The sequence below is a fragment of the Trichechus manatus genome, unplaced genomic scaffold (assembly GCF_000243295.1).
Source record: "Trichechus manatus latirostris isolate Lorelei unplaced genomic scaffold, TriManLat1.0 scaffold00209, whole genome shotgun sequence".
NCBI classification, from domain to species: Eukaryota; Metazoa; Chordata; class Mammalia; order Sirenia; family Trichechidae; genus Trichechus; species Trichechus manatus.
The window spans coordinates 1,766,693-1,783,551 of record NW_004444145.1 but is presented as its reverse complement, the minus strand read 5'-3'; the positions used below and the strand labels follow the sequence as shown (position 1 = coordinate 1,783,551).

At 40.8% G+C, this 16,859-nt stretch overlaps 1 protein-coding gene across 1 annotated transcript in view; it reads left to right on the top strand.

The window, feature by feature from the left end:
* The first annotated feature begins 3,953 nt into the window (after nucleotides 1-3,953).
* The window catches only part of LIMA1 (LIM domain and actin binding 1), a 78,786-nt gene continuing 65,880 nt past the window's right edge, over nucleotides 3,954-16,859 (top strand). Inside the window, exon 1 of the mRNA XM_023742399.1 lies at nucleotides 3,954-4,349. Coding sequence (XP_023598167.1) covers nucleotides 4,231-4,349 — 119 coding nt within the window. The 5' untranslated portion in view covers nucleotides 3,954-4,230. The remainder of the gene's footprint in view (nucleotides 4,350-16,859) is intronic.

Sequence of the window (16,859 nt, the reverse complement as noted above, 5' to 3'; positions counted from 1 at the left end):
GCCATCACTTGCCGAAATTCTGTCTGTTCTCTGAGTCCCAAGTTAAATTCCGTTGTCTTTTCCCTTCTTTCCCGCCAAGCCAGAAAATCAGGTCCTGTACTCCTAGACCATGCGTTGCCTTTTACCACCTTCTGCCTTGTGTTATATTTATGTACATGTTAGCAAACCCAGCAGTTGTGCATATAGTTTGGGCAGAGGAACCGCCCCCTATATTTTGTAGGAAGTAGTTACTCAGTAGCCTAGTACCAGAGTCTATAAAAAAATCATGTACTGATTCTTACCTTTATCACTTTCAAAGGATTCTAATCACATTGATTAAAAAAAAAAAAGTATGCTTCTGTGAAGAGAGGTGTGGTCAGGGTGTGAGCCAGCCACCTTATTCCTTGAGTGTAAGGTGAGCTTGTACTAGTTTTATACTAAAGTATTCTGACTTTCCTTGGCTTTTTTGCTCAGAGTAATCAAAACCTTAGAAGTCCTTTTTTTTTTTTTCCAGTCATATTTAGTCCCTCAATTAACCAGTGCCTTTCTTTTTTTATGAACAATTTTGAGAATGCCTTTTATATATTTTTTCCTTTGATCCAGAATTTATCTTGGTAGAAGAACTGACATTTCTATCCACACCTCCATTGGAAGCATGATTGTACCAGATAATGCCTTAAAGTGTTGGTCAACATTTCCTAAACTGGGTCACTATTGTGGTTTGACATAATTAAATTTAGCTGAATTATTTGCTGCTTTTGTGTCTTTTTTTTTTCCTTTTTTTAAATTTATTTTATTTTTGTTTTTGTTATTGACAATATACACAGCAGAACATACACCAATTCAAAAATTTCTGCGTGTGCAATTCAGTGGTATTGATTACATTCTTCAAGTTGTGCAACCTTTCTCACCCTCTCTTTCCAAATTGTTCCTACCCCATCAACATAAATTCACTGCGCTCTTTAAGTTTCCTACTTATCTTTTCAAGTTGCTGTTGTCAGTTTGATCCCATATAGATAGTTCTTAAAGGAACACAATGTTCAAGGCAGACATTATTTACTAGTTAAGCTAAACTAGTATTTGGTTTTAAGAACACTTCAGGGGATAAAGATTATCTCAAGGCAGTAGTTTCAGGGGTTCATCCAGCCTCCATGGGTCCAGAAAGTATGAGTTCCATGATAATTTGAAATTTTATTTTGCATTTTCTCCCTTTTATCAGGATTCTTCTGTAGAATTTTTGATCAAAGTGTTCAGTAATGGTAGCTGGGCACCATCCAGTTCTTCTGGTCTCATGGCAAAGGAGGCAGTTGTTCATGGAGGCAATAGCCACACATTCCATTTCCTCTTCCTGTTCTTGACTCTCCTTTCTCTGTTGCTCCAGGCAAATAGAGACCATCTGTTGTACCTTGGATGGCTGTTTGCAAGCTTTGAAGATCCCAGGCCCTACACAATAAACTAGGAGGTAGAACGGAAACACTGAACACAGTATTAGGCCAATTAACTGGGATGTCCCAGGAAATTATAACCCTGAACCTCCTAACCAAAGAACCAAATCCCATGAGGTATTTGTTTGTATATAAGCAGCCACTGTTTTTTGTTGTTGTAAATGTATCTATCATACAACTTTTGCCAATTCAACTTTTTATAGGTGTACAACTTGTTGACAGCAATTACATTAATCTGTGATGCAACCCTACCCTTAGTCAGTGTGATCTGTCCTTTTATTGTTAGAGAAGGGACTGACATTGTTTGGTGGGTCTGTCAGTTTCAAACTAGAAAGCAGACAAACTGGTATGATGTATTGGTCCATCCAAAGAACATGTGCAGAATTAACGTTATTTTATCTAAGAAGAGATAATATAAAAAACTAACATTTATTGCTTACTTATTTTGTATTAGTTCTTTCTTCTTTACCTTATTTATTGATCATAAGAATACTATAAAATAAGTACTGTTACCATGGATGAGAAATCCAAGTTTTAGGGAACAGCACACAGCTTTAAGTGGTGGTGCCCATACTCAGATCTGTCTTGAACATCAGGGCTCTTCAACATTAAAACCAAACCAGTTGCCACCAGTCCTGTCATGGTGACCCCACGTGTGTCAGAGTAGAACTGTACTCCATAGGGTTTTCAGTGGCTGATTTTTTGGAAGTAAATCACCAGGCCTTTCTTCTGAGGCACTTCTGGGAGGACTTGAACTGCCAACCTTTTGGTTAGCAGCTAAGCGTTAACCATTTGCACCACCCAGGGACTCTTCCTCAACGTAAGAGAGTACTATGTTGCCTTCCATGGAGCCCTGGTGGCACAATGGTTAAGTGCTAAGCTGCTGACCAAAGCTTGGCAGTTTGTACTCACCCAGCAGCTCTGCTAGAGAAAAACTTGATGATCTGCTTCTGTAAAGATTACAGCCTAGAAAACCCTCTAGGGCGATCCTATTCTGTCACATGGACTGGCTATGAGTTGAAATCGACTTGATGGTGGCACTTCACAACAACAATAATATGTTGCCTTCCAACACGGGGACTAAAACAAACAAGCAAAAAATAACAAACCTAGTGTTATTTTCAGACCAGGCTTTACTTGGGAGAACAAGTACTACATGTGGAAAAGTAGTATGGTCTTTTAGGGTTGCCCTGTCACTTACTTTGCCTCACAGGACTTTTAGTTTTAGCAATTTCAAACTGTGAAATGGCAGCCTAAGCTGCTTAAGAACACTATGTGTTCTACTGTTGTCAGGGGAGTTGGGAGCAGTACTTCCTGAACCACACGTTCTACCAGATTAGTTATGCTCTGTAGTTTGTCAAGAGAGCAGCAAGTAGTATGTTAATCTACATTTTTCACTCTTCAGATAAGGAAACTACTGACTCATTTCTAATCTCACCTCTTCTGGACAAAGGTGAGAACTCCTTTGGCAGTTACTGGGGGGGAAAAAACCCCAAATAATCCAGGTTAATGGGTAGGGACTAGGTGATGTAAAGGACTTGGCTTTGTGTATTATTTGGCTTGAAGGATTTTAGAAAAGAATTTAAGTGTAGAAATCTTATTCTCTGAATTTAAAGTCCAGGCAGTTCCCAGGTTACAAACGTCCAAGTTACCCACAACCCATAGTTATGAACCAACCCCCGTAAAGCCTTTTATTAAAAATTTGAGGTACGTACAGTGGTTTGTAATAACAAATGGGTGCTACTTTGTGACATGCATCCAAACATTGTTATTATTGCTGTACTGTTATGTTAAAGATGTTTTAGTGTATCTGGAAGTGTTTCTTTAATGTTTTTTATGCATAGAAAGGTACACTATATATTATTTACTAAAACAAACATTTGACTAACTGACATTAGATACGAACTGTACCTAACTGTTCCAACTTACGTACAAATACAACCTAAAGACAGATTTAGGAACGGAACTCATTCGTAATCTGGGGACTGCCTGTATATTATCCTTCCCTCAGTTGTTAAAAGGCTTTAAAATAATAAGAATTATAATAAGAGCCTATAGAATATATTATACTTAAGATGCTCTTAATAGTACTATAGGGTACCTAGTATTTTAAATATATTATCTCCTTTTATCCACATTAAAACCTTATAAAGGTAAGTATTATCCTCATTTTTCAGCTGAAAAAAACTATAACAGATAAGATTACATAATTTGTTCAAGGTAACACAGTTATGATTTCAGTAGACTTCTGCCTTGCCTCACAGCCCTCACTCTTTCTCTTATCCCATGCTGTGTCCCCAGCTCTCTCCCCAACACTGAGTGGTCAGTACTGCAGCCTGGGGAAATAGGGCAGCCAAAAGGAACGTGGATGTAGGTAGAACCTAATTTGGACCTGATTCTACTGAGATGGCGATTATGCCTCCCCTGGGATGTAAGTCAGAAGAGGGGACCATTTCACTCCAAATGTGACTTTGGCATAGGCTGAAGTTCAGGGAAAGGCCAGTTGATGTTTGCACAGTAGGGTCAGTCATAGGGTGATGGAACTGGAAGGGACCCTAGAGGTCATCTGGTCTAACCTTCTCATTTTACAGGAAACTACAACCCAAAGATACAGAGTCATGTAACCAAGGTTACACAGTTAGTTTTTGGGAGAACCAATAGAGTAATGTGGTCTGCTGGTCTAGGACTCTTCGCTTTCTCACTTACACCACACCGCTGCCAACTCTTGGATGCTGGAGAATCCTCTTCTGTGTCTAATATTCTGATTTTCTTTATTGCATAGGCATTTCAGTTATCTTTAGACAAGATGGAATCAGCTCCATTTAATAGACGACAATGGATGTCAATGTCATTAAGGGTAACTGCCAGAGAACTTTCTCTCATCAACAAGAACAAGTCATCGGCTATTGCAGAAAGATTCTCCAAGTAAGTGCTGATCCTGGTCCAAAAGGACTATCTCTCTTGAGCAAACATAACCACTTGTCAGAGAAATTGGCAAAGGAAGTACATGATATAAAATGTCTTTATTGAGCGCTTTTTGGATTCTAAGTAGCATACAAGGTACTGTGGAGAAGGAAGATGATAATAATCAGAAGATATATTCTCTGTCCTTGAATTTTTGTTTAGTTGGGGGAAGAAAATGTTACAGATGCAGAAAGATAATTACAAAACACATGAAGCAAAGTGTCAGCAAGTCTAAAATGAATATGAGTGAGGACTGGATACAGAATAAGAGGGAGTGACCATAATGGGCAGGGGCTAATAGGAAAGTTTTCTGGTTGAGTTGAGTTTTGAGGCGAGTTTTGATTTGGTTGAAGGGCATGTTAGGTGCACTCTATACCTTGCTATCCAATATGACAGATACTATATATGTAGCTATTTGAATTTAAATTAATTAAAATTAAATAACATTAAAATTCAGTTCCTCAGCTGCACTAGCTACATTTCACCTGCCTAGTAGCTACATGTGGTGAGTGGCTACCATATTGGACGGCACAAAAACATTTCATTACTGCACAAAGTTCTGTTGGACAGTGCAAACTACATAGGCAAACTTTGGCTCACTGGCCATCTGTTTCAGTAACTAAAGGTTTATTGGAACACAGCTACACCCATTTGTGTATTGTCTGTGGCTGCTTTTGTGCTACAGAGCAGAGTTGAATAGTTGTGACAGAGACTGTATGGCCCACAAAGTCTAAAGTATCTACCATCTGGCCCTTAAAGAAAAAAGTTTGCTGAACCCTGCTCTAGAGCTCTTTGATATGAGGGCCCTTTTCTGCTGATTTTATACCCCTTGCGTGTAGCACAGTGACTGGAACATAGTAGGCATTCAACTAATAGCGAAAGAATAGTATATGTAAATAATATACCGGAGATGGCAAACACCTTTACTTCACTCAAATAGAGAAGTAAATGGGGAATATTGGGAGAAGAGCTTAGGGCAGTTAGTGGGTTTGCCTCATTAGTAGAGTTCGTTAATAGCAATTTACTGTACGTTTCTTAGAAAAAAAATGGTTAAGATTTGAAGAAAGTGATTCTGGTAGTTATATCTAGGATAGATTAGTGTGGCAGAGTCTGACAGATGCCATAGGAAGTCTCTGTAATCTACAGTGTCACCTTTTCTTCACTAACAAATCTATTGAGCATCTGCTATGTGGAAAACACTGTACTTCCAAACTCTTAACCTTGGTTATTGCTTGGGATGGGGTGGAGGTGAGGGTAAAACTGCGTACTTCTTTTACCTTCTACATTATGCACTTTATATTGCTGTAATTTTATGTGAAACTTGTACTATTCTTATTAAAAAAAAAAAAGAAATACCAATAAAGGTATTTCAGAGAAAAGGGATGGAGAACTGGAAAGCAATTAAGTCTTAGTGTCTGACCTCAGGGAATTTAACAGTATAGTTTAATTCCCCAGACTTCCCTGATCTTAGTCATCACTTGGGGTACTTTTCATGGCTAAGTGGTTAAGAGCTCGGCTGCTAACCAAAAAGTCAGCAGTTCAAATCCTCCAGCCGCTCCTTGGAAATCGTATGAGGCAGTTCTGCTCTGTCCTGTAAGGTCACTATAAGTTGGAATTGACTCGACTGCAACAGGTTTTTTTTTTTTTTTTTGGTTTTGGGCTACTTTTCATAATATGATACTTTATTTGTCTATTGCTGTATAAAAAACCATCTCCAAAATTTAGTGGCTTAAAATAATGACAATGTTTATTTTGTTTGTGAATCTCCAATTTGGGCAGGGCTTGATGGGAACAGTTTAGCTCACTCAGCTCATAAACTAGGGGCTATGGGTGATAGTTGCCCAACATGGTGAATGTAATTAATGTTGCTGAATTGTACACTTAAAAATGGTTAAAATGGCAAATTTTTTATTATATATATCTGTCATGGATTGAATCGTGTCCCCCAAAAATATGTGTATCAATTTGGCTAGGCCATGATTCCCAGTATTGTGTGATTATCCACCATTTTGTCATCTGATATGATTTTCCTGTGTGTCATAAATCCTATCTTTATGATATTAATGAGATGGGGTTAGTGGCCATTATGTTAATGAGGCAGGACTCAATCTACAAGATTAGTTTGTGTCTTAAGCCAATCTCTTTTGAGATATAAAAGAGAGAAGCCAGCAGAGAGACATGGGGACCTCATACCACCAAGAAACAAAAGCCGGGAGAATAGCACATCCTTTGGGCCTGGGATCCCTCTACTGAGAAGCTTCTAGTCCAGGGGAGGATTGATGACAAGGACCTTCCTCCAGAGCCGAAAGAGTGAGGAAGCCTTCCCCTGGAGCTGACGCCCTGAATTTGGACTTCTAGCCTACTAGACTGTGAGAGAGTACACTTCTGTTTGTTGAAGCCATCCACTTGCGATAGTTCTGTTATAATAGCACTAGATAACTAAGACAGAATTTAGTACTGAGAGTGGGGTACTGCTCTTAACAGATACCTAAAATATGGAAGCCTAGATTGCCTTGAAAAGACTGTTGGTGGAATTATGGACATCAAAGACATTTCAGAGGACTCAAAAGGAAGTGAGGAGAGCTGTTACACTGGAGACAGTGCAGACGGCGAGAAGCAGCAGTAGAGAACCAGCAGTGTCAGAGAACTGGCAGCAGCAGAACCAGGAGACCAGTGTGAGACAGCACTTGAGCCAACCCACAGAGCAGGAGAACTGAGTGCCTTTGGCAGGAGTCTTCCTGGCAGAGTGAGGTGCCTCCAGGCACTTATCTGTGGAGCTAGGCTTGCCAACTCATGACCCATGGAGCAAGAGAACTGAGTGCCTTCCAGCTGAAGTTTACTGGTGGAGTGGGGTGCCTCCAGGCACTTATCGGTGGAGCTAAAGAGCTTTGGAACACTTGCCCCAGCAGAGCAGATGCGGGCGATGAGGCCTGAGGGGCCAAGAAGCCAAGAAACCAAGAAACCAGGAAGCAAAAACTGAAGAGACAAGAAACACAGGAAGAAGCCAAGCTGCCTTAGTCTCAAAGGGTATGTCCACGACCTCTGGGGTCTCAAAGGGTGGAGCCATGGCCTCTGGTGTTTCTAAAGGTGGAGTCACCACTCAGACGGACTAGGAGAATGGTGCATCTAAACCCAAGGGAGCCGAGTTGCCATCCCAGTGGTCCTGGAAGGTGGAGTTGAAGCCCAGGGCCAAGGGGCCTCCACTCAGAATCTGCAGAGTGTGTCCAATACTTAGAGTCTGGAGGGTAGGGCCATTGTGTAAATTGTCTCAGAGAACGGAGGATTATTTTCAAGCCTTGAGGGCTAATGTAGTGTGTTCTGCTGACTTGGTTGGTGCCTGTTATCCCTTTCCCTCCAATTTCTTCCATTGGTAATGGAAATGTCTAGCTTGTGCCTGTTCCACCATTATACTTTGGAAACAGATAATTTGTATTCTAGATTTCACAGATGAGGAAGAATTTTTTAATTTTGGACTTGGAGTTGAATTAAGACTTTGCTATGATATGATGGGGTGAATGTGTTTTACATGTGGCAAGGACATGAATTTTGGGGGGCTAAAGGGTGAAATGCCATAGATTGAATCATGTCCCCCAAAAATATTTGTATCAATTTGGCTAGGCCATGATTTCCCAGTATTCCCACCATTTTGTCACCTGATGTGAGTTTCCCATGTGTTATAAATCCTATCTCTATGATGGTAATGAGATGGAATTACTGGCCGTTATGTTAATGAGGCAGGACTCAATCTACAAGATTAGATTGTGTCTTAAGCCAATCTCTTTTGAGATATAAAAGAAGCCAACAGAGGGACATGGGGACCTCATACCACAAAGAAACAAGAGCCGGGAGATTAGCCCATCCTTTGGGCCCAGGTCCCTCTGCTGAGAAGCTTCTAGCCCAGGGGAAGATTGATGACAAGGACCTTCCTCCAGAGCTGACAGAGAGAGAAAGCCTTCCCCTGGAGCTGATGCCCTGAATTTGGACTTCTAGCCTACTAGACTTTGAGAGAATAAACTTCTGTTTGTTGAAGCCATCTACTTGTGGTATTTCTGTTATAGCAGCTCTAGATAACTAAGACAATATCTTAGCACAATAAATAAACAAACTAGGAACTATAGTCATCTAGAGGCTCGCTCACTTGCGAGTCAGGCGGTTGATGTTGGCTGTCATCTGGGGTCTCAGCTGGGGTTAGAACACCCACACGTGGCCTTTCCGTGTGGTTACTTGGCTTCCACATAGTATGGTGGCTGTGTTCCAAGGGCAGGCATCCAGACAGGGAGGGAGAGCAGGAGAGAGAAAGGAGGGACGGGATCAGAAGTTGTGTTGCCTTTTATGACCCAGCCTCAGAAGTTACACAAGGTCACTTGTGCTGCATTCTCTTCATTAGAAGTGAGTCAGTAAGGCAGCTCATATTCGGGGGGAGAGGAATTTGTCAAAGATTTTGTGGACATGTTTTAAAACCACCGTATAGTTTTCCAGCCCCTCCCCTAAGGATTTGAAGTGTCAGGGATGGGGTTCAGAAATGTGTGTTTTCAACAAGTATCAGAGGCAGTTTTACCATCAGGGAAGTTTAGGAAGCACTGGTAGTGGAAGAGATGGACTTGTGAACTTGAACATAAAGCACAATAAATAACGTTTATGATAAGAGTTTCAAGCAAAGGATTGTGAAAGCTGAACATGAATAAAGGGAATGGGAAGGCAAGAAGTCTATCATGGAGAAATACAGGAGGGAGAAAGAACTGGTACCGTTCAGTTGGGGCCAATTAGTGGAAGGCCTCGAACGCCGTGCTAAGTAAGATTTAGTACTTAGATCAGCAGTGGAAGCAATTGAAGGTTTTCATGCAGGGAGGGTGACATGATCAGACTTATATTTTAGAAAAATGCTTCTGGCAACAGTGTACAAGGTAGATTGCAAAGGTGAGAGATTGATAGCATAGAGACAATTTATGAGGCTTTTTAGGAGCCAAAGTGAAAGATATTGAGGGTGGGGGGAATGGAAAGGAAGGGAAACATTAGAGACAGTGCTGAGGTGGGATTAATAGGACTTGGAAACTGCCTGTTTTGCGGAGAAACTTCTCTACATTCTTACCCTTTTCACCATCCCTAGCCCCACCTCTCTTATAACTGAACTTGGCTTTCCTTTAACTTGTATTCTGTCTCTGAGTAGCTGCTGCATGCTTTTTCTCCACATGCTTTCCAGGCATCACAGTTGCTAGTCTCATATATCTTCACACTGTTTCCCATCCATTGTTTTTCATGTCTTATTCTGAAGTTCTAAGCCCATGCTTTGAGAGTCACAACTGGGACATGACTTCAAGCCCTCCTCTCCACCATCCCTCTCCAGCTTCATTTTCTTCTCAGGTGTTTTTCAGTGGGAGATGCCATTGGCATTTTGGGTGAGGCAGGTCTTCCATGCGCAGGATGTTTATCATCTTGCCTTCCTCCAGATGCTAATAGCATCCCATGTCATTGTGATAAACAAAAAATGAGGAAAAAAAAGGAGCAAGGGAAGGAGGAGAAAACCAAACAAGGTTCCCCCGACATTTCCAAATGTTCTCTGGGGCCAGTAGTGCATCCAGTGGAGAATCACTGGTCCCATAAATGACCTGTCTGATAACTTCAGACTCACTTTCTTAATCTTCCCTACTTCTTCAGCCTGCACTTTATCTCCCATGCCCATAACTCCAGCCCCAGCCTTATCATCACCCAGACTCCACCTCTGAAATTGTGCAATTGCAAAACCTACTTTCTGATAGAGCCTGCTATTCTTCCACTGGTTCTGCTTTCTTAGTCCCACTAATCTTTGCTTTCTGACCTCACCAGGACACTCAGCCCTAGATGTCAGTCCCCTTCACTTCCCACCTGCCTAATTTAGTCAGCCACTTCCTCATTTCCTTCCTCACTCCCTTATTCTGTTATTGCCCAGCCCAACCAATTCTTTTTTCTTTTTCTTCTTATTGTGCTTTAGGTGAAAGTTTACAGCTCAAGTTAATTTCTCATACAAAAATTTATACACATATTGTTATATGACACTAGTTGCAATCCCCACAATGCGACAGCATACTCCCCCTTTCTACTTCGGGTTTCCTGTGTCCATCCAACCAGCTCCTGTCCCTTTCTGCCTTCTCATCCTGCCCATTTGGTCTCCTGTAACTGCTTGAAGTAAGAAGCACACTCTTCACGAGTATTATTTTATGTTTTGTAGTCCAGTCTAATCTTTGTCTGAAGAGTGGGCTTTGGGAGTGGTTTTAGTTCTGGTTTAACAGAGCATCCGGGAGCCATGGGTTCGAGGGTTCCTCCAGTCTCAGTGAGACCATTAAGTCTGGTCTTGTTACTTTCAATTTGAGTTCTGCGCCACACTTTTCTCCTGCTCCATCAGGGACTCTGTTGTGTTCCCTGTCAGGGTGGTCATTGGTGGTAGCCTGACACCATCTAGTTCTTCTCCAGCCAATTCTTAACTGGAAGATTTGGGCCTTGTAGTAGCACTGAAGAGAGGAAGTTGGAAAGGGCTGGTCGTCTTAGGAGCCCTCTTAATCTTGCAGAGAGAAAGTGCAAAGAGACCCTAGAGGCCAACTTCTTACAGCAGTGCGTTGACTGTCTTTTTCTCATGCAGGTTATTAAGGCAAATGGCATTAATGCAAAACTGTAAACCCTGAACCCATTAATTAGAATCAGTGTGCCAGTCCCCATGCTAGACTCTTGACATACATATTTCTAACCCTGACAAAAACGCACATGAAGGAGGGGCATTATCCCTGTTTAATACTTGGGAAAACTGAGGTGTGGAGAGTAACCTGCCCAGGTTAATGTCTTGATTTGTTCCGCTCTAGTATTTTTCTTCTGTTGCATATATTTTAACACATTGAAGTTGTTTTGAAGGATGAATAGAATTTTTGTTTTTGTTGATTTTTTTTTTGCTTGGTTTTTTTTATTGTGTTGTTGGTTTGTGACTTTGGAGAAACCTTATCTGTTACAGAGTAGAACTGCTCCATAGGGTTTTCTTGGCTGTAGTCTTTGTGGAAGCAGATCGCCAGGCCTGTTCCACAGTGCCACTGGGTAGGCTCGAAGCTGAATGCAAACTGTTTGCGCCACCCAGGGACCTTAGGATGAATAGAATTTTATGTGCTAGTCTAGGAGGATGATGGGAGCATTCCAGAGGAAGGGGACTAACAGGAAGGAGGGAAAGACACAGAAATGGCACAGGGCATGATATATACCTACTGAAAACCTGGGAATTAGCCTGGATTTCTTCTCCAGGCTTCCTACTCACTGGAGACATGTTGCTAATATTGTCTGGTTTTAGAGTTCACTCAGAGCAGATTGCTGAACCGTTTTCCACAAAGCATATACTAGTATCTATTTTCAACACCTAGAGACTTGCTTTTCCCTTATTTTAAAACACTCCTTTATAGGATTACCAGTACACATGGCATCAAGTCAGTTCCGCCTCATGACCACCCCATGTGTGTCAGAGTAGAATCATGCTCCATAGGGTTTTTAATGGCTGATTTTTCAGAAGTAGATCCGCAGGCCTTTCTTCCAAGGGACTTCTGGGTGGACCCAAACCTCCAGCCTTTCAGTTAGCAGCCAAGCACATTAACCGTTTGCACCACCCAGGGATAGTTTGGGGTCAGGAATTAGTTAAATCCTATACAGACCTAGTTAAGAGACTGTAGGAAACCTTAGAAGGTTTCTGACCAGAGACTAATATAAAAGTGGTGTGTGAAGAAGCTTAATCTGGCAACTGTTTGCTGGATTAGCTTGGCAGAGAAATAAGTAAAATGCTTTATTTTCTAATTGTAAACAATATGTTTTAACTTTATATGTACAAAAGAGTAATTTTTCTAGCATTAGAGCCTGTGTCTCGTGGGTACTTTATAGCTACAGACTTATTTCTTTAGGTTAAACCTCTATACTGTATAAGTCATTAAATTTGAGGTCAGGAAGGTCCCACTGCTGGGTTATTTTGAACAGCTAGCTTTGGTTTCACTCACCATTTACTTCAGCATAACATGATCCTTAATAAAATTTGGCTCTTTTGGTTGAATTTTGTTTCTTTGTAGAAGGCTCCTCTTTGAATCATATATGTTTGGAATTAAAAGGAATCTATCCCAGAAGTTTTCAAACTAGGTTAATTGAGTTCTTCATAGGAACCTCAGGGCCAGTTTTGGGAAGAAGGATCCATCTAAAGAGAACTTCTACTCCAGTCTCTACCAGAGTCCTGCTTTGATCCTTTTATATGTTAGGGTCTAAATAAGATATCATTTGGAAGAGGGTCCTGCAGCTATGAGACTTTGAAAACCGCTGCTCTGGCTAACCTTCATCCCCCTCCTCTGGCAGATAAAGGACGCAATGTACAGCAATTATGGCTGAAGATCACATACCAAGATAGTGGGAGAGCTAGACCTAGCAGGCAGACCCCTCGAGGACCCCCCACCAGTGTGCCTCCCACCATATCACATCTTCTCCTATTCTTGTTATAACTTTACCCATTTAGTAGTCCCAGGAAAGAATAAGGTTCATGTTTCATTTTCTGTGATGATTATTCTTTTGTTAAGACAAAAATTGACCTTCAGCTCTCTCTGATTAGCTTCTTCTTTCTTTACTTCTCTGTAACTTTTTAGCGGTGAAATTGTTGCAGAAGAAAAATACATTGCCTAAACCTTGGGAGTTTCCATTTTCCCTTGTTGGCTCATGTTCCCTTTGCTCTATTTGAGGGCATACAAGCAAGAGTCATGGCTCAGGAACTCTGTTTTCTGGCCTTAGAAAAGTTTAAGACACTGTTATTACTCCCCAGATAATTTTAGCATCCTCCATCAGCTGCCTGCCTCACAGCTGAGCATGACTGGGCAGTTGCAAGATTAAATTCTGTATGTGAGGAGAGGGAGACTGGAAGATGAGAAAATCTGGGAAGGGGGAATGATACATGGGAAGAGGGGTGAGATTTTAATTATAGAAATTCCATTGCAAATATGTTTTGCCTTCAAATTTGGATCCTCAAAACGCCTTTTTTCTTCTTCTAAACCACTGACCTTCACATTTGGTGTCAGAGTAATGCTAGTTGCACTAAGCCTTTGGGAAGGTCTGAGGTCTGAATCCTGATCTAACAATGAATTCAGAAGTACTGAGCCTCAGAGACTCCACTAAACATTCTGAGAGTACAAAATGGAAAAGTACCAAGGACGTGGCATGGAACAAAGCAGGGATGTAGAGGCTTCTCCCTGTGTATCTATTTTTTTTAGCAAGAACCTCACTACAAATAAAGGGTAGGGATATTTGTGTTGGCTGTTTTAAAACACGATTCAAGACAGCCATAGCATGTACACCTGTATCTTACAGATGCCTCAATGCTAAAAAGACAGGGCAGAAGATAAAAACTATTTTGATTTTCTTCGTTTAAAATGTACGTTTCTGTTAAGACAGTAAAGGAAAGGGAACCTCTGAACTTATTTACTCAACTAACCACAGTGTAAATACCTCACCTTGGAGAACAATTGACTAAATAGAAAACTATCTGCTGATTGGCCCTGGCTTTCATATATTGTATTATTGCTGTAATATACTGTAGATGATTGTCCAAGGGGTAGAGAAACATACAAGTTCAAGGCCAGTTCCAACTTTCTTTCTAGCTATAATCCACTGTGTTTCTGCATTCCCATTTTTAGGGACACTCTCATACAGATATATTAGTCAACATGGGCAAAAATATATGTACAAGGATGTTCACCAAAGCACTATTTATAATAGTGAAAAGCTGAAACAATCCAAATGTCCATTAACAGGCCTATGGGTGAATTAACTATATTTATAATGGAAGAAGATTGCCAGGGTTACCAAAGACTTCTGTGTTGCTGAATCTGAAGGAGGCTTCTTAGCCTTTATCTTACATGACCTCTCACCAGTTCTTCCTTCCTCACTGTTTTCTTCTCTTGACTTCTCTGGCAGACTCCTGGTTTTCTTCCTACCTCTCCGGCTCTTCCTTGTCAAGTCTCTCTTATCACCTGTTCTTCCTGTACTGACTTCTAAGTGTTAGAATCCCTAGCACCAAGTTCTGGGCCTCTTTGTAGATGATCTTTTCTACTCCCATGTGGCTTTAATATCATTTGTGGGCTGACAAGTCTTAAATTTATATTACTAACTCAGACCTTCCTTCTGAGCTCTAGACATGTATCTAATCACTGCCACTACCAAATGGATGTTTTAGTTAATGTGACTGGCACGAAACTCTTGATTTTCCCCCACGCGCCTCCTTAGAATTCCCCACCCCAGTAATGAGCCCTTCCATTGACTCAGCTGCTCATGCCAGAAACCTGGGAATCATCCTTGCCTTCTCCCTCTTCACTGTCCTCTCATTATCAGTCCTGTTGATTCAAACTCTGAAATATACCTCAATTCCATTCAGTTTTCATTATCTCCAGTGCCACCGCCCTAGGCCAAGCCAGCGTCATCTCTCACCAATGCCACCTTCAGTCTTAGCCTTCTCCAGTCCATTCTTCACACAGCACCCAGAGTAACCTTTTAAAAACATGAATTGGATCATGCCATTTAAAACCCTTAATGACCATCCATTGTACTGAGGATTAAATTCAGAGTCATCAGTATGGTCTGTAAAGCCCCTGCCTCTCAGCTTCATCTCCTGCCTCTCCCTTCCACAGTGTGTTTCAGTAACACTGCAGTTCTTTGTGAACTTTATACACGTGAGACATGTTCTTGCCTTGGGGCCTTTGCGGGTGCCATTTTCCTCTGCTTGTGGTGCTTCCGTCTCCTCTTTTTGCCTGGCTAACTATTTCTGGTCAAACTTCAGGTCTTAGCCTAAAAGTCATTTCCTCAGCAGGGCTTTCCTTGACTACCCTCTTTTCCCTTTCTAAATTTGGTTACTTTTTTAGGTTATTTAATATTACTGTTCCTTTTCTTCACTGGACTTTTTTTTCAAAGGGTTTACATGACTCAGTGGCACACAACAACAACGTGTGTGTGTGTGTACATATATGTATATATATATATATAGAGAGAGAGACAACATGCATATATACATGTACATATATATACATATATATAGTGCTTATGCTTATTGTTTAAAGACTAAGCTCTCCAAGAGCAGGAACTTTGTCTCTTTTGATTATTTGTTTCACTACATTTTCTCTGTTGTTTATGTTTGGTGCTGTTGAATCAATTTTGACTCATAGTGACCCCATGTGATGGAGTAGAACTGTCGCATAGGATTTTCTAGGCTGTAATCTTTTCAGGAGCAGATCTCCAAGTCTTTCTCCCTCGGAGCTGCTGGGTGGGTTTGAATCGTCCACCTTTAGGTTAGCAGCCAAGCACTTAACCATTGTGCCGCCAGGGTTCCTACAATTTCTCTAGTGCTTGGAATATAGTAGATGCCAAGAAAACTTCAGCTGTTCTGATATGGAGAAAGAGAAATGCAGAATAATATGTGCAGTATTATCCCATTTTTGTTATTTAAAAACATTTGTACCAGTTCTTTGTATGAGTAATGTTTTTACACACATAGAAAAGTATCTAAAAAGATACATACCAAACTGTTAATGATAGTTATCTCTGGGGAGTAAGAGGTAGTAGGTGGGAGAGAAAACATTTACTCTACTTTATACATGTTATAAAAAGCATGTTTAGATTTTGTAATTAAAATTTTTTTTTTTAATCTCATACAGAGAAAAGCAATGATATAAGTTGCTGATAAGCAGGCTTACACTCTGTTCTTTCAGGAAAGTTTTGAGAAGATGGAAGAAAGTATAGAGAATCGAACGTTAAAATTCTAGGGTTCTCTTCATAACTGTGCTCTCGAGGCCATAGTGCCTTGTGGCCTCAGAACCTGAGATGCCCATCAGGTTTGTGCTACCTCTGAAGGAATATGACTCTTGAAGTAACTGAAAAGGGTTTTCCTCTTAGAATTTTTAGAGAATTTGGGTGAGAAGGAGATATGAGCACTTTTCTTTTTCTTTTAAATTTATTTTTTGAATAGGTAGTACAGACAGCTTAAAATCTAAAAGGTACAAAAGGCATATAGCAAGTCTCTGTCCCAGGCCCAGCCCCCAAGTTGTTTCTTTCTCTAGAAACAAAGTGTTTTCAGTTTCTTATGCTTCCTTTAAGAGATATCTCAATGCATGTACAGTTTTATTTTTGTATTTAACAATAGAGCTTGGTGTCTTGGTTTCTTAGTGCTGCTATCGCAGAAATACCACAAGTGGGTGGCTTTAAAGAACAGAAATTTATTTTCTCACAGTTTAGGAGGCTGAAGTCTGAATTCAGGGCGCTGGCTCCAGAGAAAGGTTGTCTCTGTTCAGTCTAGGGGAAAATGCTTGTCTCTTTCAGCTTCTCTTCCTTGGTTCCTCGGTGATCTCCACGTGGGATCAGTCTTTCTCCATTTGTGCTTTCTTTTCTTCTGTGTCTAATCTGCCCTTTTTTATCTCAAAAGTGATTGGCTTAAGACACACCCTACACTGATAG